Source organism: Scyliorhinus canicula, chromosome 9 (assembly GCF_902713615.1).
Source record: "Scyliorhinus canicula chromosome 9, sScyCan1.1, whole genome shotgun sequence".
NCBI classification, from domain to species: domain Eukaryota; kingdom Metazoa; phylum Chordata; class Chondrichthyes; order Carcharhiniformes; family Scyliorhinidae; genus Scyliorhinus; species Scyliorhinus canicula.
In genome coordinates, this window is record NC_052154.1 from 127,977,883 (window position 1) to 128,001,753 (window position 23,871).

Sequence of the window (23,871 nt, forward strand, 5' to 3'; positions counted from 1 at the left end):
CTCTGTGCAGCTGGAAGTATTCAGAGCTGGTGGTGTTGGACCGAACACTCACCTTTGGGGCGTTGTACAGGGGTTTCACCCATGAGGTGAACTCTGTCCCTAGCCCAAACCACTCTAGTGAGGTACTTCAATGAGGTACTTCCACTGGACATTGTCTCTGCGTCCAGAGAGACAATCACCTCTGGTGTTCTCTCCCCGGGTGGAGTCATTATCATGTTCAGCAGCCGTCTGATGTTCGCATTTAGCTGTCTACCTGTAACAAAGCCTGGCTGGTCCTCTTCGGACCACCTCGGGTACGCAGTTCTACAGCTGCTTGGCTTGGACTTTTGCGAGTATTTTCATGTCCACATTAAGCAGCGAAATGGGTCTATAAATCCACATTCCGTTGGGGCTTTTTTGGGTATTAGCGATATGGTGGCCTGTGTTAGCGTTGAAGGCAGGATGCCCCTCGCTAGTGAGTCTCTGAACATCTCTCACAGGTGCAGGGCAAGTGCACCCTCACATTTTTTTGTAAACGTCCGCCGGGAACCCATTGGGTCCCGACGCATTCCTCCCTGCATAGAGTTGTTCTTTTTTTTGTTTTAAAAAAAAAAATAAAAATTTAGAATACCCATTTCTTTTTTTTCTAATTAAGGAGCAATTTAGTGTGGCCAATTTACCTACCCTCCACATCTTTTTGGGTTGTGGGGGTGAGACCCAGGCAGACACTGGGAGAATGCGAAAACTCCACAAGGACAGTGACCCGGGGCTGGGATGAACTTGGGCCCTCAGCACTGTGAGGTAGAAGGGCTAACCAGCACTGTGAGGTAGAAGGGCTAACCACAGCGCCACTGTACCGTCCCTGCATGGAGTTGATGCTCTCCATGCCCTCTCCCAGTCCGATTAGTGCTTCCAGCTTCCTCCATCTATCACCCACGATGGCTGGCATGTCCAGTCCATCGAGGAACCATTTCATCAGAGTCCCGTTGGGGGCTTGGAGGTGTACAGACCCCAGTAGAAGGCGTCTAAAGTTTTGTTGACCTTTTTGGTTCTGCCACCAGTCTGCTTCTGCTATCCTTCGCTGTTTCCCTAATCGCTGCCTGCTTTCTCCACTGGTGAGCAAGCAAGTGGCTAGCCTTCTCCCCACGCTCACAGGAGGTCTCCTATGCTTGGCAGAGTTGGTTTCCTGGTGGATAACAGGTTAAACTCCATTTGGAGCTTTTCCTCTCCGACTGAAGTTCTATGGCCGGTGCCTCAGAGCACTGTCTGTCGACTTCCAGTATGGGGTCGATCAATTGTTGCTGAGCCGTCCACTCTTCCCTATCTCTACGAGCCTGGTAGGTAATAGTTTCTCCCCTAATCATAGCCTTCAGTGCCTCCCTTAACGTGGAAGTCAAGACTGCCCCGTTCCGGTTGTTTGTAGTATACTCGCCTATGGCCTGTGATGTTTTCTGGCAGAAGAACTTGTCGACCAAGAGGGTCGTGTCCAACCTCCATGTGGGGCATTGGGTATGGCCCGTCTCCAACCTCACGTCCAGGTAATGTGGAGCGTAGTCAGAGATTACATTTGCGGAGTATTCTGCTCTGACTATTTCTGGAAGCACTGATTTCCTTACAACAAAGAAATCGATGCAGGTGTAGGCCTTGTATACTGGTGAGAAGAATGAAAATTCCTTCTCACCCGAGTGCATGAACCACCATGGGTCCACTGCCCCCATTTGCTCCATAAACGTTCCCAGTTCCCTAGCTATGCCTGCCGTTTTCCCTGTTCTGGGGCTTAATCTGTCCATCAGTGGGTCCTGTACACAGTTTAATGCCCCCGCCCCCATCATCAGTCGGTGCATGTCTATGTCGGGAATTTCCACCATGGTCTTCTTTATAAATTCTGTGTCGTCCCAGTTAGAAGCGTATGCGCTTACCAGGACTTCCGGTGCCCCCTCGAGGACACTGCTGACTATTGCCATGAGAGTGTCCCTTTAAGGGATGTCATTGTGTGGGTGCAGCTGGGATGTGGCTCTGAGGTTTTACTTTCGCTTTGGGTTTGGACTGGTTTGTACCGCACAGATTGAAAGAAGGGTTTCTCTATCTTCATTTTAAAAGTGGTTTCCAGACTACTTGGTAACTTAAAAGAGATAATTGCTTTCTGGAAGGAATTCAAACCTGCTGTTTGAAAAGGGGAACAGCGTATCAATAACACATCTTATACCACTAAGTATGCCGTGTGCTGGGCCACACCCTGGTCCATAACACTATGACGTACCCAATGTCGGGGTATATCCTTATCTTGTGTCCCTCCCAACTGCTTGCTTTTATTTGCCGAGCCCAATGCTAATGTGGAGGTTTGCCTCCCGGGGCTGCACTGACCCCCTCCCATGCTCGTTTTGCTGCTGTCCTGTCTATCTCCCCCTCACCCTCCCCTATGCTCTGCTGCCCTTGCCCCTTCCTACCACCTCGCCCTCCCCTGTGTTCTGCTGATCTTGCCCCTTCCTTTCTATGTGCGAGGCAGTGCAGTCCCATACAAAATTTAGCTCACAAGGCTAAATTGCTGGCTTATAAAGCAGACCAAGCAGGCCAGCAGCATGGTTCGATTCCCGTACCAGCCTCCCCGGACAGGCGCCGGAATGTGGCGACTAGGGGCTTTTCACAGTAGTAGCTTCATTGAAGCCTACTCGTGACAATAAGCGATTTTCATTTCATTTTTCATTTCACTATTTTGTCTTCTTCACTGCTGCCTCGTTTGCCTTTTGTCCAACCCGTTCATACGGACGAACTTGTCCGCCTCTGCCAGGGTGATGAAATAATGTTCCTTATTCTGGTATGTCACTCAGAGCCTGGCCAGGAATAACATCCCGAATATAACATTGTTTTTGTACAGGGTTGTACAGGGGCAACTTCACATGGTTGAACGAGCTTTGCTAGGTCCACCCCAATGTCCTTACCCAGTGTCCCTCCCAACTGCTTGCTTTTGTCCAACACAGGATCCTCTCCCGATTCTGGTACCTGAGCAACTTGCCTATTATTGCCCTTGGCTGCTCCCTGGCCTTGGGCTTTGAACGTGCCCCGTCGATCTCTCGTGGCTTGGGGGAGGTGTCCTTCCAACCAGGCTGCCCAGCATCTGGGTCACGTAGTCAGTTGGGACTCGGTCTTCAATTCCCTCTGACAGGCCGATTATTCTAATGTTTTGAAGCCTGGATTGGTTCACTCGGTCGTCACCTCTTTCAGGTTCCCTTGGGTCTCCACCAACCTCTTTCTCCCGGCCTCTAGGGTGACGATCCGATCGCTTTGGTCCGTCGATGCTTTTTCGAGTTCTTGGATCGTTTTCTCCTGGGTCTCCAGCTCCTTCCCATTCCGTCGAGCACCATCTGCATAGAGGCCTGTGCCTCCGCCACCGCCATTTGGATCTCCACATTGATCTCATTGTGGTTAGTTCCTTAGTTAGGAACGGGGCCCGGGGGGGGGGGGGGGAGGGGGGGGGAGACTGTTCAGGTTGCCAGTCTCTGTCACTCAGGGGTGGCCAGGGACCCCTCACCTCGCGGATCCGCCGACTCACTCGCTGCCCCTTTCCGCCGTTTCTCGTTTCCCTGCGGTCTCTCGAGCTACTGCTTCCTTGCATACTTTCCTCCTTCTCTTTCTTCTTGGGGGAGGGGATGAAGGAGACCGATTTTCCGGGCTAAATGCAGCCAAAAATGCCTATTTTGCTGTGTTCTGGAGAAGAGTCATCTGATGTGCGACTATTCAGCACATCCCCGTCACTGGGAGTCCCCAATCGATGGAATAATAAACTCCTTTCTCTACATTCACTCAACATGTCTGAACCTAGTTTCCAATGTGGATCAATTGTTCATAATTTAGACCTAAACTGCCAGCCTCATTCAGACAGACAAGAATTATTGCAGCAAAACTGTAGGAATGTCAGGCTGATGCAGTTGCAGTACTCTATTGAAATTGGTGTGAAGATTGAAAATCATAATCACCCATAAATTAACTTTTCTCCTTTTCAAAAAAATGTGTTCATGGGATGTGGGCATCGCTGACTGGGCTAGCATTTATTGCCCATCCCGGAGGGACTTCTGTGGGTCTGGAGTCACATGTAGTCCAGATCGGGTAAGGATAGCAAATTTCCATTCCTTTTTTTAAATATAATTTTTATTGGAATTTTTTACAGAAAATATAAAACATAACGACAAACAATGAAATGCAACAAAATAACCCATTATAACTGTAACACCCCCAGACCGTATCGACGCATGTATCACATCCCCCACCCCACCAACCCCAATGAACAACAAAAGAACTTAAAAAAATAAATTTCAATTAAATAAACAAACATAGTCATCGTCCGCCCCCCCTTTTCCCTCCCCCTCCCCTTTTCCCTCCCCCTCCCCTTTTCCCTCCCCTTCCCCTTTTCCCTCCCCTTCCCCCTCCCCCCCTTTTCCCTCCCCTTCCCCTTTTCCTTCTCCCTCCCCCTCCCCCTCCCCCTTTTCCCTCCCCCTTTTCCCTCCCCTCCCCCTCCCCCTTTCCTCCTTCCCCCTGGTTGCTGCTGCTACTGTCCCCGTACCCTATCGTTGAGCCAGAAAGTCGAGAAAAGGTTGCCACCGCCTAAAGAACCCTTGTACCGACCCTCTCAGGGCGAATTTGACCTTCTCTAGCTTAATGAAACCCGCCATGTCATTGATCCAGGTCTCCACGCTTGGGGGCCTCGCATCCTTCCATTGTAGCAAGATCCTTCGCCGGGCTACTAGGGACGCAAAGGTCAGCACATCGGCCTCTTTCGCCTCCTGCACTCCCGGCTCCACCCCAACCCCAAAAATCGCGAGTCCCCATCCTGGCTTGAACCTGGATCCCACCACCCTCGACACCCCCTTCCAGAACTCCTCCAGTGCCGGGCATGCCCAGAACATATGGGCATGGTTCGCTGGACTCCCTGAGCACCTGACACACCTGTCTTCACCCCCAAAGAACCTACTCATCCTCGTCCCAGTCATGTGGGCCCGGTGCAGCACCTTGAATTGGATGAGGCTAAGCCGCGCACATGAGGAGGAAGAGTTAACCCTCTCCAGGGCATTAGCCCATGTTACGTCTTCGATCTGTTCCCCCAGTTCCCCCTCCCACTTAGCTTTCAGCTCCTCTATTGACGCCTCCTCCGCCTCCTGCATAACCTTGTAGATATCAGATATCTTCCCCTCTCCGACCCAGACCCCCGAAAGCACCCTGTCACTCACCCCCCTCGTGGGAAGCGAATGGAATCCCTCCACCTGCCGCCTAGCAAATGCCTTTACCTGTAGATACCTGAACATGTTCCCCGGGGGAGCCCAAATTTCTCCTCCAACTCCCCCAGGCTCGCAAACCTCCCATCAATAAACAGGTCCCTCAGCTGTCTGATGCCCGCTCTGTGCCAACCCTGAAATCCCCCATCAATGTTCCCCGGGACGAACCTATGGTTCCCCCTTAACGGAGCCTCCATTGAGCCACCCACTTCTCCCCTATGTCGCCTCTACTGCCCCCAAATCTTGAGGGTAGCTGCCACCACCGGACTCGTGGTATACCTCGTAGGAGGGAGCGGCCATGGCGCCGTTACCAGGGCCCCCAGGCTTGTATCTCCACAGGACGCCCTCTCCATCCGTTTCCATGCTGTCCCCTCCCCCTCCATTACCCACCTGCGCACCATCGACACATTGGCCGCCCAATAATACCCCGAGAGATTGGGTAACACCCCCCCCCCCCCCATCTCTACCCCGCTCCAAGACGACCCTCTTCACCCTCGGGGTCCCATGCGCCCAAACAAAGCTCATGATGCTGCTAGTCACCCTTCTAAAAAAAGGCCCTAGGGATAAAGATGGGCAAACACTGAAAAAGGAACAAGAACCTCGGGAGAACTGTCATTTTGACGGACTGCACTCTACCCGCCAACGATAGCGGCACCATGTCCCACCTTTTAAATTCCTCCTCCATCTGCCCCACAAGCCTGGTAAAATTAAGCTTATGGAGAGTCCCCCAACTCCTGGCCACCTGCACCCCCAGGTATCTGAAACTCTTCACTGCCCTCTTAAATGGGAGTCTCCCAATTCCCTCCTCCTGATCACCCGGGTGTACTACAAATACCTCACTCTTGCCTAAATTTAACTTATAGCCCGAGAAGCCCCCAAATTCCGCTAACAGCTCCATCACCCCCGGCATTCACCCTTCTGGATCCGCCACATACAACAGCAGGTCGTCCGCATACAGCGATACACGATGTTCCTCCCCACCCCGCACCAGACCCTTCCATCTCCCTGACTCCCTCAACGCCATAGCCAAAGGTTCAATCGCCAGTGCAAAGAGCAAGGGGGACAGGGGACACCCCTGCCTGGTCCCACGGTAGAGCCTAAAGTACTCCGCTCTCCTTCCATTGGTAACTACACTTGCCATCGGAGCCGCGTAGAGCAGCCTCACCCATTTGATGAATCCCTCCCCGAATCCGAACCGCTCCAGCACCTCCCACAGGTACCCCCACTCAACTCTATCAAACGCTTTCTCCGCATCCAGCGCCACCACTATCTCCGCCTCCCCCTCCACTGCCGGCATCATAATAACATTTAGCAGTCTCCACACATTCGTGTTGAGCTGCCGTCCCTTGACAAATCCTGTCTGATCCTCGTGTATCACCCCTGGCACACAGTCCTCTATCCTGGTGGCCAGGATCTTTGCCAGCAACTTAGCGTCAACATTGAGGAGCGAGATAGACCTGTATGATCCACACTGCAAGGGGTCCTTATCCCGCTTCAGGATCAGAGAGATCAGTGCCTGCGACATCGTCGGTGGCAAAGCCCCCCCCCCTCCCATGCCTCATTGAAGGCTCGCACCAACAGGGGGCCCACCAGATCCGCATACTTTTTATAAAATTCCACCGGGAACCCGTCCGGCCCCGGCGCCTTACCTGACTGCATTTGTCCAATCCCCCTGACTAGCTCCTCCAACTCTATCGGCGCCCCCAGCCCCTCTACCAGCTCCTCTTGAACCCTTGGGAACCATAGCCTGTTCATGAAGCTCTCCATTCCCCCTCTCCCCATCGAAGGTTCTGACCGGTACAGTTCCTCGTAGAAGTCCCTAAAGACCCCATTTACTTCTGTCCCCTTCTGTAATACATTCCCACCCCTATCTGTCACTCCACCAATTTCCCTAGCCGCATCTCGCCTGCGGAGCTGATGCGCCAACATCCTGCTCGCCTTCTCCCCATACTCATATACCGTGCCCTGTGACCTCCTCCACTGTGTCTCTGCCTTGCTGGTGGTCAACAAGTCAAATTTGGCCTGCAAACTACGCCGTTCCCCCAGCAACCCCTCCTCCGGTGCCTCCGCGTATCTCCTGTCCACATCCAGGAGCTCCCCCACCAGTCTCTCCCTCTCATTCCTCTCCCTCCTTTCCCTATGGGCCCGGATGGAGATCAGCTCCCCCCGGATCACTGCTTTCAGAGCCTCCCAGACCATCCCCACCCGGACCTCCCCCGTGTCGTTGGTATCAAGATCCCCCTCAATACTTCCCCGGACCCTCCTACACACCTCCTCATCAGCCAGCAGCCCCACATCCAGGCGCCAGAGCGGGCGCTGGTCCCGCGCCTCCCCCATCTCCAGATCAACCCAGTGCGGAGCATGGTCTGAAATCGCTATGGCCGAATACTCTGCATCCTGCACCTTCGGGATCAATCCCCTGCTCAGGATGAAAAAATCTATTCGGGAATAGACCCTATGGACATGGGAGAAAAAGGAATACTCCCGCACTCTCGGCCTCCCAAACCTCCAAGGATCCACCCCTCCCATCTGGTCCATAAACCCCCTCAGCACTTTGGCCGCCGCCGGTCTCCTACCCGTCCTTGAACTGGACTGGTCCAGTGGGGGATCCAGCACTGTGTTAAAGTCTCCCCCCATGATCAGGCCCCCTGCCTCGAGGTCCGGAATGCGGCCCAACAAGCGCCTCATGAAGCCAGCATCATCCCAATTCGGGGCATATACATTAACCAGCACCACCTTCTCTCCCTGCAGCCTACCCTTCACCATAATATATCTGCCCTCCTTGTCCTACACCACCTCAGCCGCCTCGAACGCCACCCTCTTCCCCACCAGAATCGCCACCCCCCGGTTCTTTGCGTCCAATCCTGAGTGAAAAACCTGCCCCACCCACCCCTTCCTCAGACGAACCTGGTCCGCCACCTTCAAGTGGGTCTCCTGGAGCATAGCCATGTCCGCCTTCAGCCCCTTCAGATGAGAAAATACCCTAGTTCTCTTAACCGGCCCATTCAGACCCCTCACGTTCCAGGTAATCAGCCGGATCAGAGGGCAACCTGCCCCTCTCCCCCGCCGGCTAGCCATAGCTTATCAACTGCTCGCCCCAGGCCAGCTCGCCCCGCCTGACCCGTTCCCCATTGCGATAACGCCTCTCCTCTACCCCCCCGGCCCACGCCAGCTCCTTCCTGGCCATTCCAGCAGCAACCCGGCATCCCCACCCACCCCCCCCCCCCCCCCAAGGCTAGGACCCCTCCTAGCCGCGACGCACTCTCCATGGTACTTCCGTGAGTCAGCTGACTTCTGCTGACCCGGCAGCTCCTGCCAAAACTCATCTCCTCCCGGCATGGGGTCATCCCCCTCTTGCCACACCTCCTTGGCACCGCTTCAGTGCGGGAAAGAAAACCAGTAGAGGCCACGCCCCCACCTCCAGCTCCGCCCCCCCTGCCCCGCAGCGCGGACAACCAGAGGAAAGCCCGCGCTTTCACACTGCCACACCCCACCCTTCTGACGCAGCTCCTCAAAATCCAGTTTCACCCCAACCCCCAGCCCCGTACAGAAGAGAACATATAAAGCACATGCCCCCAACGTTCCCCACACCCATACCCAACAGACAAACCCACCCGGAAACAGAGCAAAAAGAAAACCAGCATAAAAAAAACACGTGTCAAAATTGAAGAACAGCAACAGCGAAAACAGCAACGGCCATAGTGTGTCCCCAGACCCTAGTTCGAGTCCAGCTTCTTCGCCTGTACAAAGGCCCACGCCTCCTCCGGGGACTCGAAGTAGTGGTGCCGGTCCTTATATGTCACCCACAGACGCGCAGGCTGCAGCATTCCAAATCTGACCTGCTTGGCATGCAGCACCGCCTTCGTTCGGTTGAACCCGGCCCGCCGCTTTGCCACCTCCGCATTCCAGTCCTGGTAGATTCGCACTACCGAATTCTCCCACTTGCTGCTCCTCTCTTTCTTGGCCCAGCGCAGCACACACTCCCGGTCACTAAATCGATGGAACCGCACCAGCACCGCCCGCGGGGGTTCATTTGCCTTAGGCCTCCTGGCCAGCACTCTGTGAGCTCCCTCAAGCTCCAGGGGCAAATGGAAGGACCCCGCTCCCATCAACGAGCTCAACATCGTGGTCACGTACGACGGGAGATCCGACCCCTCCAGCCCCTCCGCCAGGCCCAGGATCCTCAAATTCTTTCGCCTCGTGCGCACATCCAGCTCCTCCAAGCGGTCTTGCCACTTTTTGTGAAGTGCCTCGTGCAACTCCACTTTCCCCACGAGGACCACGGCCTCCTCCTCCCGCTCAGCGGCCTGCTGCTGCAACTCCCTAATGGACACCTCCTGGGCCGCCTGAGCCCCAAGCAGCTTGTTGGTAGTCGCATTCAGGGAGTCCAGCAACTCAGCCTTCAGCTCCGCAAAACAGCGCAGAAGAGAGGCCTGCTGCTCCTGCGCCCACTTCCACCAGTCCTCGGGTGTTCCGCCGGCCGCCATTTTGTCCTTCTTCCCCCGCTTTTCTTGGGGAGCTGCTGCAGCTTTTTCCTTTGCCCCACTCCGGGTGAGCACCATAAATTATGGGGAATGCTCCTCTAGACACCTTCCCCCACCGGGATTCGTCGAGACAGCACCGTTTGGGGCCCTCAAATCGGCCCAAAAGTCCTTAAGTAGCGGGAGCTGCGGTGCGGCTTAGCCGCAACTGCAAAGCAGATTTTCTGACCGCTCCACTCCTAGTCCAGGCCATCCACCGGTGGAGAATCTGAGAAGGAGTGTTCCCACACGGGGAAAAGTCCAAACAGCACCACTACAAGCCCTTAAAGGAGCCCCAAAGTCCGAAAATAGTGGGAGCCACTGAACGTGCGGCTTAGCTCCGCATCACCGCTACCGAAAGTCCGTCTCCGCTTCTTCAATGGCCTTGGTGAGATCTTTTCACCGTTCTTCCCTCTGCTGCTAGAATTCAGCTTTCATAAAGGCCCTCAGGTCAGTTTGAGACCTATAAGCTGGCCCTTCCCCCGCTTGCATGCTTGCAGAGGCTTTTGTTTGCTGCTGCTTCAGACAAATCTTGCACTGTTTCTGAGGGTCTGATAACCAAGAAACATCCTATTCCTGGGGGAAAATACGCCTTGAACATTCACCCACGCCTTTTCATCAAAATTCCAACCCGTGCTGCCCAAAAAAGAGCTCTTTTCTGCAACCTTAGGCAGGAGCTGCCTCTGTGTGATCACTCACTCCATGATGCACACCGGAAGTCCGCAAATTTCCATTCCTAAGGACATTAGTGAACCAGATGGGTTATTATGACAATCGACAATGGCTTAATGGTCATCATTAGACTTCCACATTTTTATTGAATTGAAATTTCACCAACTGTTCTGGTGGGATTTGAACCTGGGAGCATTACCCAGGGCCTTTGAATCACCAGTCCAGTGACAATACCACTACTCCACTGCCTCCCCTAAATTCTTAGTCCAGCCAGTTACATAATTGCTACTACTGGCCGACTCATGCTGGATTCAGCAAGGCCAGACAGTCAACCAACCCATAGAATCCCTGCAGTGTAGGAGGAGGCCATTTGGCCCATCAAATCTGCACTGACCCTCTGAAAGAGCACCATCCAGACCCACTTCTCCCACTCTATCCCCGTAACCCCATCTTATCTGCACATCTTTGGACACTAAGGGGTGATCTAGCATGGCCAAATCACGTAACCTGCACGTCTGTGGGAGGAAACCAGAGCACCCGGAGGAAACCCACGCAGACACAGGAAGAATGTCCAAACTCAGCAGACAGACAACCAAGGCCGGAATTGAACCCGGGTCCCTGATGCTGTGAGGCAGCAGTGCTAACCACTGTGCCACCGTGCCGCCTGAAATCTTTCCAGACTAAACCCCTCACGCTAAGATGTCACCAGGAATACTGGGCAGGCCACAGTGCCACTTTTTCTGGGTGCTCCTGTGCTGGAGCTTCCTTCAAGTGCCATCTTTCCTCTTCACTAAAATAATCTCCTACCACTACTGCAGGCCAGGTTCTGATACTCCTTTAAGGGAAGCTGTGGAAATCCCTGGGCAGTGTTAAAAGGGACAGGGACCGCTAGGCAAAGGAAATATTTAGGAAAATTGATCCTAATGATTCACTGTTGGTGTTCATTGCAGGTAAAGCCAGAGAATTGCAGAGGAAGAGGAGACTGATCCTGTACTCAGCCACAAAAGAAAACTGAAAATTTACCAGTGATGCTTTGAACATAGACTGTGATACTTAACCCTACTAAGACTGTACTATATATTCTTTGGACACTGGACAGAGCTTTGCTGATATGCTGTAAAACTCAGATATGACATGGAGATTTTGATGCTCCAGTGCAAGATACAGTAAGCATTTCTGATTATTAAGTCAGATAGTATGGGAGGAATCACTCTTTTGCAGTTCTAGAGTACTGCACAGTGCTGCTGGAGAGAGTGGTTATAAAGTCCCTTACCATTTGCAACACACCAATGTAAGCCATGAGGTAGCCATTGTGCTCCGCCTCCAGTTTGAAATGGTCCATAGCAACAACTGAAAACATACTCTGGAACACTCCTGCAAATACAAACAGAACATGAAAGCCAAGTCATTCAACGTCTCAATATCTTACAGGTGTACAAAATTAGTCATGATGTGGAGATGCTGACGTTGGACTGGGGTGGACACAGTAAGAAGTCTTACAACACCAGGTTAAAGTCCAGGTTTATTTGGAATCATGAGATTTCAGAGCGTAGCTCCTTTAACTGCCCAAATCATTTCGAAAAAAAATTACCAAGAAATTTGCTTGGCTTCATCATTGCTATTCTATCACAACATTGCAGTGGTAAAACAGGAGGGTGAGAAAGGTCCTTTTGAATGAGTTTTAAGTTGCATGCTCCCACATATTTCACAAGCAGATGAGGAGCTCATAAGATTACCATTGCAGTTTAAAATATTTCTTTTCCCAAGTACCCAATTTCTCCCCCCCCCAATTAGGGGGCATTTTATCGTGGCCAATTCACATACCCTGCACATCTTTTTTTGGGTTGTGGGGGTGAAACCTGTTGTGTTTTGCTGCTTCAGATTACACAGGCTGCTACTTGATGCAGTTTTAACTAAAGGATGCTCCAGACTCTGAAATGAGTTCAACGTGTTTATTGAACTATTAACAGTTCTCAAATGAGTTCAACTCTCTGCTAATCTAACTGTAGTAACTCAGTCTAACTGTACCAGCTTGCTCTGAGCCACGTGCTGAGGTGTGATGCTGCTGATCAACCCTGTCTAACTCTCTAGATGTCTGTCTGTGGAAAGAGGGAGGGTGTGAGTGCCTCATCCCTTTCATAGTGTTTATGTCATGCCCCCCGTGTGGTGATGCCACCTCCGAGTGTCCTGACTGCCCATTGGTTGTGTCCTATTCCGAGTGTTCATTGGTTGCATGTTTGCATATCATGACAAGACCCACACAGACACGGGGAGAATGTGCAAACTCCACACACGGACAGTGACCTGGGCCCGGGATCGGGACAGGTACTCGGCGGCGTGCGGTAGCAGTGCTAACCACTGCACCACCGTGCTGCCTGTAGGACATACATAAATACACAATTTAAATACATAGACACCATTCTCATGTTTGCGTGGGTCTCACCCCCACAAACCAAAGATGTGCCGGCTAAGTGGATTGGCCATGCTAAATTGCTTCTTAATTGGAAAACAAATTGGATACTTTAAATTAATAAAAACATTAAAAAAAAGAAAAAAGTAATGCATAGACACAGACATCAGGTGAAGCACATGGAGTGTAGAGATAGTGTTATAATTACATTTTAAATGGTTAGTATGGTTATAAGAGATGTAGGAAGAGGATCTGTGATAGAGAGCACGCAGAGTCGCCACGCTCCGGCGCCATCTTGGACTGCATCATTCTCTTATTCAGTAAATGGGATTTCAAATTTACTTTAACAAGAAAGGTTACTGGTCCTTAACTGGATTCCAACAAATTTTGGGGACTTCTCTGGACTGTAACAAAATTTGCGGGGGTCTCATCCAAGGTTGCAATAAAATTTGCAGGTCCTGTCCAGGATAATAATGAAACACCACTTGGGGGCTGATAATGAAGAGGGAGAGAGAAGGGGATGAGTGGAAGGAGGAGAAATCAACACCAGATAGTGTAGCAGATAATGCAAAACTATGAGAATATTTTGTGGATGCAGTACTCAGTGAATATGTACTTCCTAACTTGTGTTTGGAAACTGCAGTGACATAGACACTCATCTGTAAGTGCCACAACTTTATTAGGAGCCATGAAAGTGCCAAGAATTATTAATTTCAAGGAAAAGCAATTATTTCCAGGCACCTTAAAAGGCTTATTCCACAACCAACTTAACAATCAGTCGAGATTGTATTTGGGTCACAGACAATTTGTAAAGGACTGTTCCGAGGTAAACTTGCAGAGACTAAATACTAACAAGAAGAAAAATGCTCACGGGTTTTTTGATATTTTGTTTTACTTTCAAATAATATTTCCTGTGCTCCACTGTTAGATATTTAGCACCAGTAGAGCTCCAATTATCTCAGCAGGCACCATTTTTGACATGTGAGCCTATACTTCAACTGTTACAAGTGCTATTGCCTGACCCTGCTCTCATCCATCATCCACACAAGTTTACTTTGCACCGGAGTTACTGGATTCTGATCAAAATTGGGGACTATGGTTGATTTTAGTTTCTCACCTATTCCCTTCATTCCCTCCCCAAGCTCATCCAGTCAGGATTCTACCTATTGCTCCTAGGCCCTATTCCTATAACCACCCAACTTGCCTTCTGAGCTCCTCTTGTTAGTTTTGTTTTTAAATTTAGAGTACCCAATTTTTTTTTTCCAGTTACGGGGCAATTTAGTTTGAGCAATCCACCTACTCTGCACATCTTGGGTTGTGGGGGTGAAACACACGCAGACACGGGGAGGATGTGCAAACTCCACACGGACAGTGACCCAGGGCCTGAATTCGAACCCGGGTCCTCAGTGCCTTAGTCCCAGTGCTAACCACTGCACCACCGTGCTGCCCCGCTCCTCTTGTTAGTTGATGTTATTAACGGTTCTCTCTCTTCTGGTACTGTTCCTCTTTTAAATCATCATCTCTCCTTTTGTATATGTGGGTTATGGTAGTTGTGTGCAATGTCTCTTAAGAACCGAATCATGTGACATACTTTGCAGGCTTTAATGTTAGTCTAGTACCAACGCTTGTAGAATGAATATTTATTCAATAAATCTCTGTTAATGTTGCTTTTGAGCCCGCCTGCATCTACAATCTATTTCTATTGCACGGTTAGTCTAAAGATACAACAGTTTACATAAAGAAAACTGCCGACGAGGGACGGATCAAAAAAAAAGGTAAGGGTGTTGGGCAAAAATTCAAAGGAAGGGCCAGCACTGGAGTTCCGGCTGCAAAGCTCGCCACGTACAATACAGTAAAACATGGAGGTAAAGCAGGGCAGAGAAGAAATGATTCTCACAGTTTGCGATGAGAGTTAAAGCTGTTATAAATGGTAATTCAACTTTATTTAACTAAACCATTAATTTAAGGGAAGTTGGTGAGCGTTCTGATATCACAAAAAATGACAGAAAAAGGGCAGCACGCTGATGCAGTGGTTAGCACTGCTGCCTCAAGCACTGAGGACCCGGGTTCGATTCCGGCCCATGTGAAGTTTGCACATTTCCCCGGGTCCATGTGGGTCTCACCCCCACAACCCGTAAAGATGTGCAGGCTAGGTAAATTGGCCATGCTAAATTGCCCCTTAATTGGAACAAAAAAAGAATTGGGTACTTTAAATTTTTTTTTTTTAAATGTCAGAAAAGTTTAGTGCGATGGGATCATTAGGTAGATTCAAAGGACTAGAAGTCATACTGAGAAATATTCCAGTATTGTAGTCTAGCCAACAAGATTTTGGAAGATATTAAGGTCTCTGCATTCCGAAGTATAATTGGAAGCAAAATAAACTTTGTTCAGCCTGAGACACCCAGGGATATATTTTTTTGAGAGCACACAGAGAGCAGAGTGGGGAGAGAGCGTAGGGACAGAGCAGAGAGGGGAGAGAGAGAGCAGAGAGAGCGCAAGGAGGGAGCGCAGGAACCAGAGCGCAGAACACAGAGCAGAGTGGGGAGAGAGAGCACAGAGTGGGGAGACAAAGCAGAGTGGTGGGAGAGAGAGTGCAGAACGGAGAGAGAGAGAGCATAGAGCAGAGCGGGGAGAGAGAGCAGAGAGAAAAGAGAGAGAAGCAGGGCAGGGCAGAGCAGGGAGAGAGAGCACAGCACAGCACAGCAGAGCACACAGAGTGAGGAGAGAGAGAGCAGAGCAGAAGAAAGAGAACGCAGGACAGGGAGAGAGCGCAAAGCAGATTTAAAAAAAAAAAATTTAGAGTACCCAATTCATTTTTTCCAATTAAGGGGCAATTTAGCATGGCCAATCCACCTGGCCTGCACATCTTTGGGTTGTGGGGGCAAAACCCACACAAACACGGGGAGAATGTGCAAACTCCACACAGACAGTGACCCAGAGCTGGGATCGGACCTAAGACCTCGGCACCGTGAGACCGCAGTGTTAACCCACTGCGCCACCGTGTTGCCACAAGCTCCTTTGTAACAGCAATATTGAATGCAGTCTTCAGGCTTCAATTTTTTTTACCACTCGGCTAAATCGCTGGCTTTTAAAGCAGACCAAGCAGGCCTGCAGCACGGTTCTATTCCCGTACCAGCCTCTCCGGACAGGCGCTGGAATGTGGCGACTAGGGGCTTTTCACAGTAACTTCATTGAAACCTACTAATGACAATAAGCGATTTTCATTTTCATTTCATATGGTGCATGCACAGAATGGGGGCGATTCTCCAAAATGGAGAAGAAGTGTTCGCGCCGTCGGGAACGCCGTTGAAACGGGCACGGGGACAACCGATGGGGGCCAGCACGGCGCTGGAACGGTTCATGCCGCTCCAGCCTCCTTTCCCGGTGCCAAATGGGCGCCGCGCCAACCCACGCATGCACGGGGGACTTCTTACGTGCGTTGGCCCCGACTCGGTGTTCAGAGGCTGGCCTGGCGATTGGAGGCCCCCCGGGACAGAGCCCCCCTCCCCCTCCACAGGCCTCCCCCCGACCCTTCACGCAGGTTTCCCGCCGGCAGCGACCAGGGGTGAATGGCGGCGGCTGGACTCTGTCCTATTCGCGCGGCCATTCCGGCCGGAGAATCGGCGGCCCCGCTGATTCCAGCGGCACACATCGCATCAAATGCGCCGGTGGAAATGGCGCCGATTCTCCGCACCTCGGAGAATCACACGCCGGCGTCGGGGCGCGGTTGCGGCGATTCTCCGGCCCGACGCGGGGCTCGGAGAATTGCACCCATATGTTAACGAGGGCAGAGGCAGTCACCAAAATTAACGTCATTATCTGAACTGTTTTAAATAACTAATGGCATATTTTCCTGTCAAATTAACAACTTTGCATGATGCTGTTCAAGTAAAATCTGTTTGTTTAACTAACACTGCATTATATTGTTGCCGCTCTTAATATCAATGACCACTTTGCATATATATCAGAAGATATTTGTAAACAGGTGCCAACAATGGATGTTATCATTTTCCTAGTATCTTCCTGTAATTGTTTGGTGAATTGATTGGTGAGTCTTGAGAGGGGAAATATAATGCTTGATTGAGGGAGAGCATTAAAGTGGGAAGTGGGCAATCAGGCACCCAGAAAAAGACAAAGTAGGCAGCACAGTGGCGCAGTGGTTAGCACTGCTGCCTCACAGCGCAGAGGACCCGGGTTCGATCCCACCCTGGGTCACTGTCTGTGTGGAGTCTGCACATTCTCCCCACGTTTGTGTGGGTCTCACCCCCACAACCCAAAGATGTGCAGAGTAGATGGATTGACCTCGCTAAATTGCCACTTAATTGGAAAAAGAATTGGGCTCTTTATTTAAAATTTTAAAAGCAGAAAGACTCATGATTTCTCTCCCTGGCTCTGCTCACCCTACTCAGAGATCTCTGCATTCCACCAAATCTGCCCTCTTACGCAACTGTGCCTTTAGCTACCAAGAATCTATAGAATTCTCAACCTCTCAAAGTCTTTCTACGTTAGATTCCTCCATTCCTTATATCTAATTTGACCAAGCATTTAATTATTAAGCAAATATCTCCTTATGTAACAAAGTTTGGTTGATTATGCTTCGAAGTACTTGAGAAAGCTTTAGTACTCGAAAGGCACTATATAAAAGTGGCTTAGTGTTGCTTTTTTTATTTTATTGTGTAATAAATCTAATAAATGTAGGAATTTCAAATGTATTGTGTTATAGATACTTGATGCAGTGAGGATTAAAAACCTGGGTTAAAGTGCGTTTGACTGATGCAGTCATATTTTAAAAGAATTTTGGTTTGATAGGTTGGGAGCCAGGGGTGCAATTAAACCATCATAAAAAACTTGGGCTAATGTTTTGATTAAGGGGATTCCCTGTGGATTTAATTAGATTTCAGCTTGGTAAGATGATCTTGATGGCGGGTGGAGCTAAGGCACCGGCGTTTTTTTTTTCCTTTTTAAAAAATAAATTTAGAGTACCCAATTATTTTCTTTCCAATTTAGCGTGGCCAATCCGCCGACCCTGCACATCTTTGGGTTGTGGGAGGGGTGGTGAAATCCATGCAGACATGGGGAGAATGTGGAAACTCTACACGGACAGTGACCCAGAGCTGGGATAGGCATTTTGAAGGAAGCAGGTCAGTGCAGTTTTGCTCTGAATTAAGCTGTATCCAGAAGTGAAGCAGTTTTGCTCTGAATTAAGCTGAACTGCAATTCAGTTAGAAGAGATGAACAGTCTTTAAAACAGTGCAGACTTGTCTGAGAATAAGGGAGAGTTGAAACAAGTGGAGAAGGATCTTCTGAAGAGACCCAGGCAGAGTTTTTGCATGGGTTTGACAGGAGTCCAATCTTTTCTTTAAAGCAGTGTCAAGAGATCTCACTTTCTCAAAGAACATCTCTGTAAAACAAGTATTCCTATGTGCCATTGGTAATTAAAGTGGATCGAGAGCAGAGATGTTTTTTTCTCGTTGATTATGCGGGACCAAAGATAGCAGTTAAGGATATTGTATTCACTGTATTGAGTAGTATTGTCCAAGGGGTAATGTAAGCCATATTCTGGTGCAATGTTAAAGATTTTAATACTGTTTTAGTAATAAAGTTTGTTTTAATATACCATACCCCTATTCATGTGTAACCACTCCTTGAGCGTGGTATCCTTTCCTCAGTCTTACAAAATTAAAACTAAATATTGGGGTTTCTGTCCACTATCCTTGCCAACGTTGGGGTCTGGTCTGGGCTCGTAATAATTGTCCTGAAAGCTCAGAATCAGACCTGCAAGACTGAAGAGTTCTTAGGTTACTAAGATTTCTTAGGTTACTAAGAATACAGAGTGGATTTGCCAGCAAATGTTGGCGTTGACGGATACAATTAAAATTTTTGTATAGTTTAAAAATTTTTTTAGAGTACCTAATTCATTTTTTCCAATTAAGGGGAGATTTAGCGTGTTCAATCCACCTATCTTGCACATCTTTTGGGTTGTGGGGGTGAAACCCACGCAAACACGGGGAGAATGTGCAAACTCCACACGGACAGTGACCCAGAGCCGGGATCAAACCTGGGACCTTGGCGCCGTGAGACTGCAGTGCTACCACTGCGCCACTGTGCTGCTCTAAATTTTTGTATAGTTAACCAGAAAATTATTTGTTTCCATGAATAGCTGAACTACAACCAAAAATGCAATCAAGCGTGCTCATGTCAATCATCCAGAACAAAATGAGTCTCTCATTCTTGTTTGAGCCAACTTTTGAGAACCTCAAAAGGAATATGGGTTGTGGTGGATGGTGGTCAGCACTGCTGCCTCATGGTGCCAAGGTCCTATGGTTTGCACTTATTACACTGTAAGTGAGGTAACTCAACATCATAGCGTCAATTAACATGTAGAAAATGCACGAAGATGCAGTGACCATTATAATAATGCATAATAAGGAACAAGGTGATTTGCCCAGGGGCTGTGCATTTCCTTTATATTCAAACAGGTACATTGAGATGGCTTACCCATTGGCAGTCCAGTGATGGTTTTAATTGCAAGGATTCCTGCAGCTCCAGGGATACTCAATAGTCTTAAGATTTCTTTCACACTGAAGATGCTGCTAGCCGTTTCTAAAACAGAAATGGATGTGTTACTGCACAGCGTTGTGCATGTTCATTGCTTCACACACACTCTCACTAGTGTTGTTTGTTGCTGCTCATCCTCCTCAGCTCAATTTTCTTTACTTTTCTTCCCCATCTCGGTATAATCCAGTGAATGCCTTTGAGATATTCTGTTATGTGTGGTGGAAAACAAACTTGTGCTGTTCCCCATGAAGCCTTTGGGGAGTTGCTCATTATTTTATATAAAATCACTGCTGCAGGCATGGGGGAAAGAGAGGAAGATTACCTCATCTGCTCAGAGTTTAAAACAAAAAAAATCTCCTGAGACTCTTTAAGCAAAGCTGCCAAAATAGTGCCAATTGATATTGAATAATGTGCGCTTGTGTCTACTGGGGACTGAACGGAGATTGCCCAAACTCAGTTTATGAGATCCAAACAGTCATCACAGCAGAAATTTTCATTTCATTGGACAGCACTGGGGACAAATCCGCATTTCACAGGCGAAAAGAACCATGTTTATCCAATTATATTGTTTACTCTCTACACAGGTGATGTGGTGTGAACACCATTATTGTTTGTCTTACTGAGAAAAAAATACATCAGGCTTTTCCAATGATTCGCTGTATAAAGAATCTGTCATAATTGTACTGAATCATACAAATCAAAAGGTAGGCCATCCAACTCTTTGAGCTGCTCCGCTGTTCATTTAGATCATGACTGGTTTGTACCTCAATCCCAGTGAACCACCTTTAATCCATATTCCCTGGTACCTATACCAAACAAAAATCTATTGACCCGAGTCTTAAAAGTTTCAACTGACCCAGCATCCACAGACATTTGGAAAGGAGAGGTCCAGATTTCTACTTTCCTTTGTGTGAAAACATTCCAGGTTCAATTCCCATTCTCTATTGAGGTAGCTGATCACAGGCTAGAGAACAGGTGAGGCATCACAACTGACCTCAGTGCTGCTTAGGGGAAGAGGAAAGAATTTGTTGGTAATCATACTCCTGATTGCTCCATTCAACCCCTGCTGGACAGTAGCAGTGGACAGATTATAGCCTAGAATAGGAGAAATTGCTTACTCTGATAAGTGGGTCATTAACCAGAGGTTAAAGGTTTAAAATAATTGCAAAAGATCCAGAGTAAAAATTAGGATAATTTTTTCTTTTTTTCTTTTACACAGAGGGATGTTACAATCTAGAACGCATTACGTGAAAAGGGGGTTTCATCAGATACCATAGGAACTTTCAAAAGGACATACACTTGAAGAGGACCAATTTGTACGATTATGGAGGAAATAAAGCTGTGGTATGGGACTAAATTGAACAGCTCTTTCAAAAAGCTGCTCAGGCACAACACCATTTGTCCTATTAGATTCTGTGAAACAGCAGAGTGTATCTAATTCCTGCGGAATCACACTTTACTGCAGATCAAAGGGCTGGAAGATTATGAGAGAAAACAGCAAAGGCAGAAAAACAGGATATGATTATAGATTAAAGAAAAAATTGCACAAGGGTTAGCTACTCATGGTTTGACTTATGCAGTGAGAGACAAAGTTCAACTGACCTGAATTATTTTCCTTTGTATGGGTTTGTTTGGTTTGAACTGGGATGTACTTCATTACTACAATAGTGTTAAGGACAGATCCAGCTGCTGCAACATAGGCTGCAAATGGTTCCCTGAAGAAGACAACAAAAGTTAGAGCAACATCATAAATTTGCATTATACACCAATTAGTGCATTTAATTTTTTCACTTGAAATATATCAAAGGAGTTTTCATTTCTGATTGTTGAGCACAAGGGTTTTTTTTTTATCTAAATCATGTTGGTTTGCTGATTCAGAATTGCATTTGACTGCACTTAGCAGAGATTTCCTATAATCGGAACAAATTCATTAAAAAAAATCTGTTAGATTGAATTATTCTCCCAAGTCGCCGCTGGTGCTTTCAATGGCAGATTTGGGGGGGGGGGGGGGGGGGTTGGTCTGCACTGACAAAAAAAAACTACAGTAAGAAGTCTTACAACACCAGGTTAAAGTCCAACAGGTTTGTTTCGAATCACTAGCTTTCGCAGCACAGCTATTTCCTCAGGTGAATGAAGAGGTGGGTTCCAGAAGCATATATATATATATATAGACAAAGTGAATGATGCAAGACACTACTTTGAATGCGAGTCTTTGCAGGTAATTAAGTATCCAGGTCCAGATGGAGCAACTGGAGAGAGGGATAATCACAGGTTAAAGAGGTGTGAATTGTCTCAAGCCAGGACAGTTGGTAGGATTTCGCAAGCTCAGGCCAGATGGTGGGGTGAATGTAACGCGACATGAATCCAAGGTCCCGGTTGAGGCAGTACTCATGTGTGCGAAACTTGGCTATACGTTTCTGCTCCGCGATTCTGCGTTGTCGCGTGTCCTGAAGACTGCCTTGGAGAACGTTTACCTGAAGATAAGAGGCTGAATGTCCTTGACTGCTGAGCCTCGAACAGGTTTTGGAACAAGCCGACGAACTGCCCCCAATTATCCAGGAAGCCTTTCTCTGACCCTCGGATGGCGTACGTAATCTTCTCCAGGTGGAGAAATTCCGAGAGGTCACCGAGCCAGTCTGCAGCTTTGGGTGGTGCTGTCGATCGCCAGCTGAGCAGGATTCTCCGGCATGCGATTAGGGAAGCGAAAGCAAGGGCGGTTGGCCCTCTTCCTCTCATGTAACTCTGGCTGCTCCGATACGCCGAAAATTGTTATCCAGTTGCAGAATATTATGCTCCTGATTGTGTTCACTTACTATACGCGTGACCCTAATTTTGGTCAACCTTGTGAGATTCCTCTGATATTTCACTTACTCACTGCCATAAATGTGAGAACTGCAGATTCTCCAAGAAATCATACAGTCTGACACTACGGACCAGGACTGAATTGGCAACGTTGTAATTAGCCACTTGAACAGTTTTTGAACTAACCAAGAACAGTATACCTCAAGGGCAGCATTGTGGCACAGTGGTTAGCACTGCTGCCTCACAGCGCCGAGGTCCCAGGTTCGATCCCAGCTCTGGGTCACCGTCCGTGTGGAGTTTGCACATTCTCCCCGTGTTTGCGTGGGTTTCGCCCCCACAACCCAAAGAAGTGCAGGTTAGGAGGATTGGCCATGCTAAATTGCCCCTTAATTGGAAAAAATGAATTGGGTACTCTAAATTTCTAGAAAAAATGATGCTAAACATCCATGTAGACAAACTTTTAAAAATATTTTAAATATTTAATATTTTTAGTGCGGCCACACCTGGAGTATTGTGTTCAGTTTTGGTCTCCTTACTTGAGAAAGGACGTACTGGCGCTGGAGGGTGTGCAGAGGAGATTCACTAGGTTAATCCCAGACCTGAAGGGGTTGGATTATGAGGAGAGGTTGAGTAGACTGGGACTGTACTCGTTGGAATTTAGAAGGACGAGGGGGGATCTTATAGAAACATTTAAAATTATGAAGGGAATAGATAGGATAGATGCGGGCAGGTTGTTTCCACTGGCGGGTGACAGCAGAACTAGGGGGCATAGCCTCAAAATAAGGGGAATTAGATTTAGGACTGAGTTTAGGAGGAACTTCTTCACCCAAAGGGTTGTGAATCTATGGAATTCCTTGCCCAGTGAAGCAGTTGAGGCTCCTTCATTACATGTTTTTAAGGTAAAGATAGGTAGTTTTTTGAAGAATAAAGGGAATAAGGGTTATGGTGTTCGGGCCGGAAAGTGGAGCTGAGTCCACAAAAGATCAGCCATGATCTAATTGAATGGCGGAGCAGGCTCGAGGGGCCAGATGGCCTACTCCTGCTCCTAGTTCTTATGTTCTTATGTAATATGCAAACTCCACACGGACAGTGACCCAGAGCCGGGATCGAACCTGGGACCTCGGCGCTGTGAGGCAGCAGGGCTAACCACTGCACCACCGTGCTGCCCTCCCATTTTACTGTATTAACCCCAGTCTCGCACACAAGGTTGAGGCGTTCGACCTCCGCTACACCTCACACGACAACCCTCCTCCAGCTCCTCCTCCCACTCAAATTTAACCCCCTCCAACGATGCCATATCCTCCTCCAGAATCCTTCCATCAAATCGCCATGATGACTCCCCCTTCCAACCTCATCACCGGCAACATCCCCTCCAACCAGGGCCGGCCCAAGGTACCGGCAACTCAGGCAGTCGCCCGGGGCGCCATGTGCTAGGGGGCGCCAGAGACTCGGGTCCCGCACATGCGCAGTTGGGCAGGTGCCAACCAGCGCATGCGCGGTGGCCGCCCTCCCGCAGGGCGGCCCCCTCCGCCCCCCCCCCCCCCCCCCCCCCCCCCCCCCCCCTCCGTCCTCCCCTCCGCCGCCCGGCCCCGCCCCGGACCCCCCCGCCTCGGAGCCCCCGCCTCGGCCCCCCCCGGCCCCCCCCCCCTCCCCCCCGCCCCCC

At 49.1% G+C, this 23,871-nt stretch overlaps 1 protein-coding gene across 1 annotated transcript in view; it reads right to left on the reverse strand.

Moving 5' to 3' along the window:
- slc22a18 (solute carrier family 22 member 18) overlaps positions 1–23,871 on the reverse strand; it is a 170,135-nt gene that overhangs the window by 58,704 nt on the left and 87,560 nt on the right. Inside the window, exons 5-7 of the mRNA XM_038807533.1 lie at positions 21,009–21,121; positions 19,347–19,451; positions 11,712–11,812 (exon numbers count right to left, since the gene is read on the reverse strand). Of these exons, the coding sequence (XP_038663461.1) occupies positions 11,712–11,812; positions 19,347–19,451; positions 21,009–21,121 (319 nt within the window). The remainder of the gene's footprint in view (positions 1–11,711; positions 11,813–19,346; positions 19,452–21,008; positions 21,122–23,871) is intronic.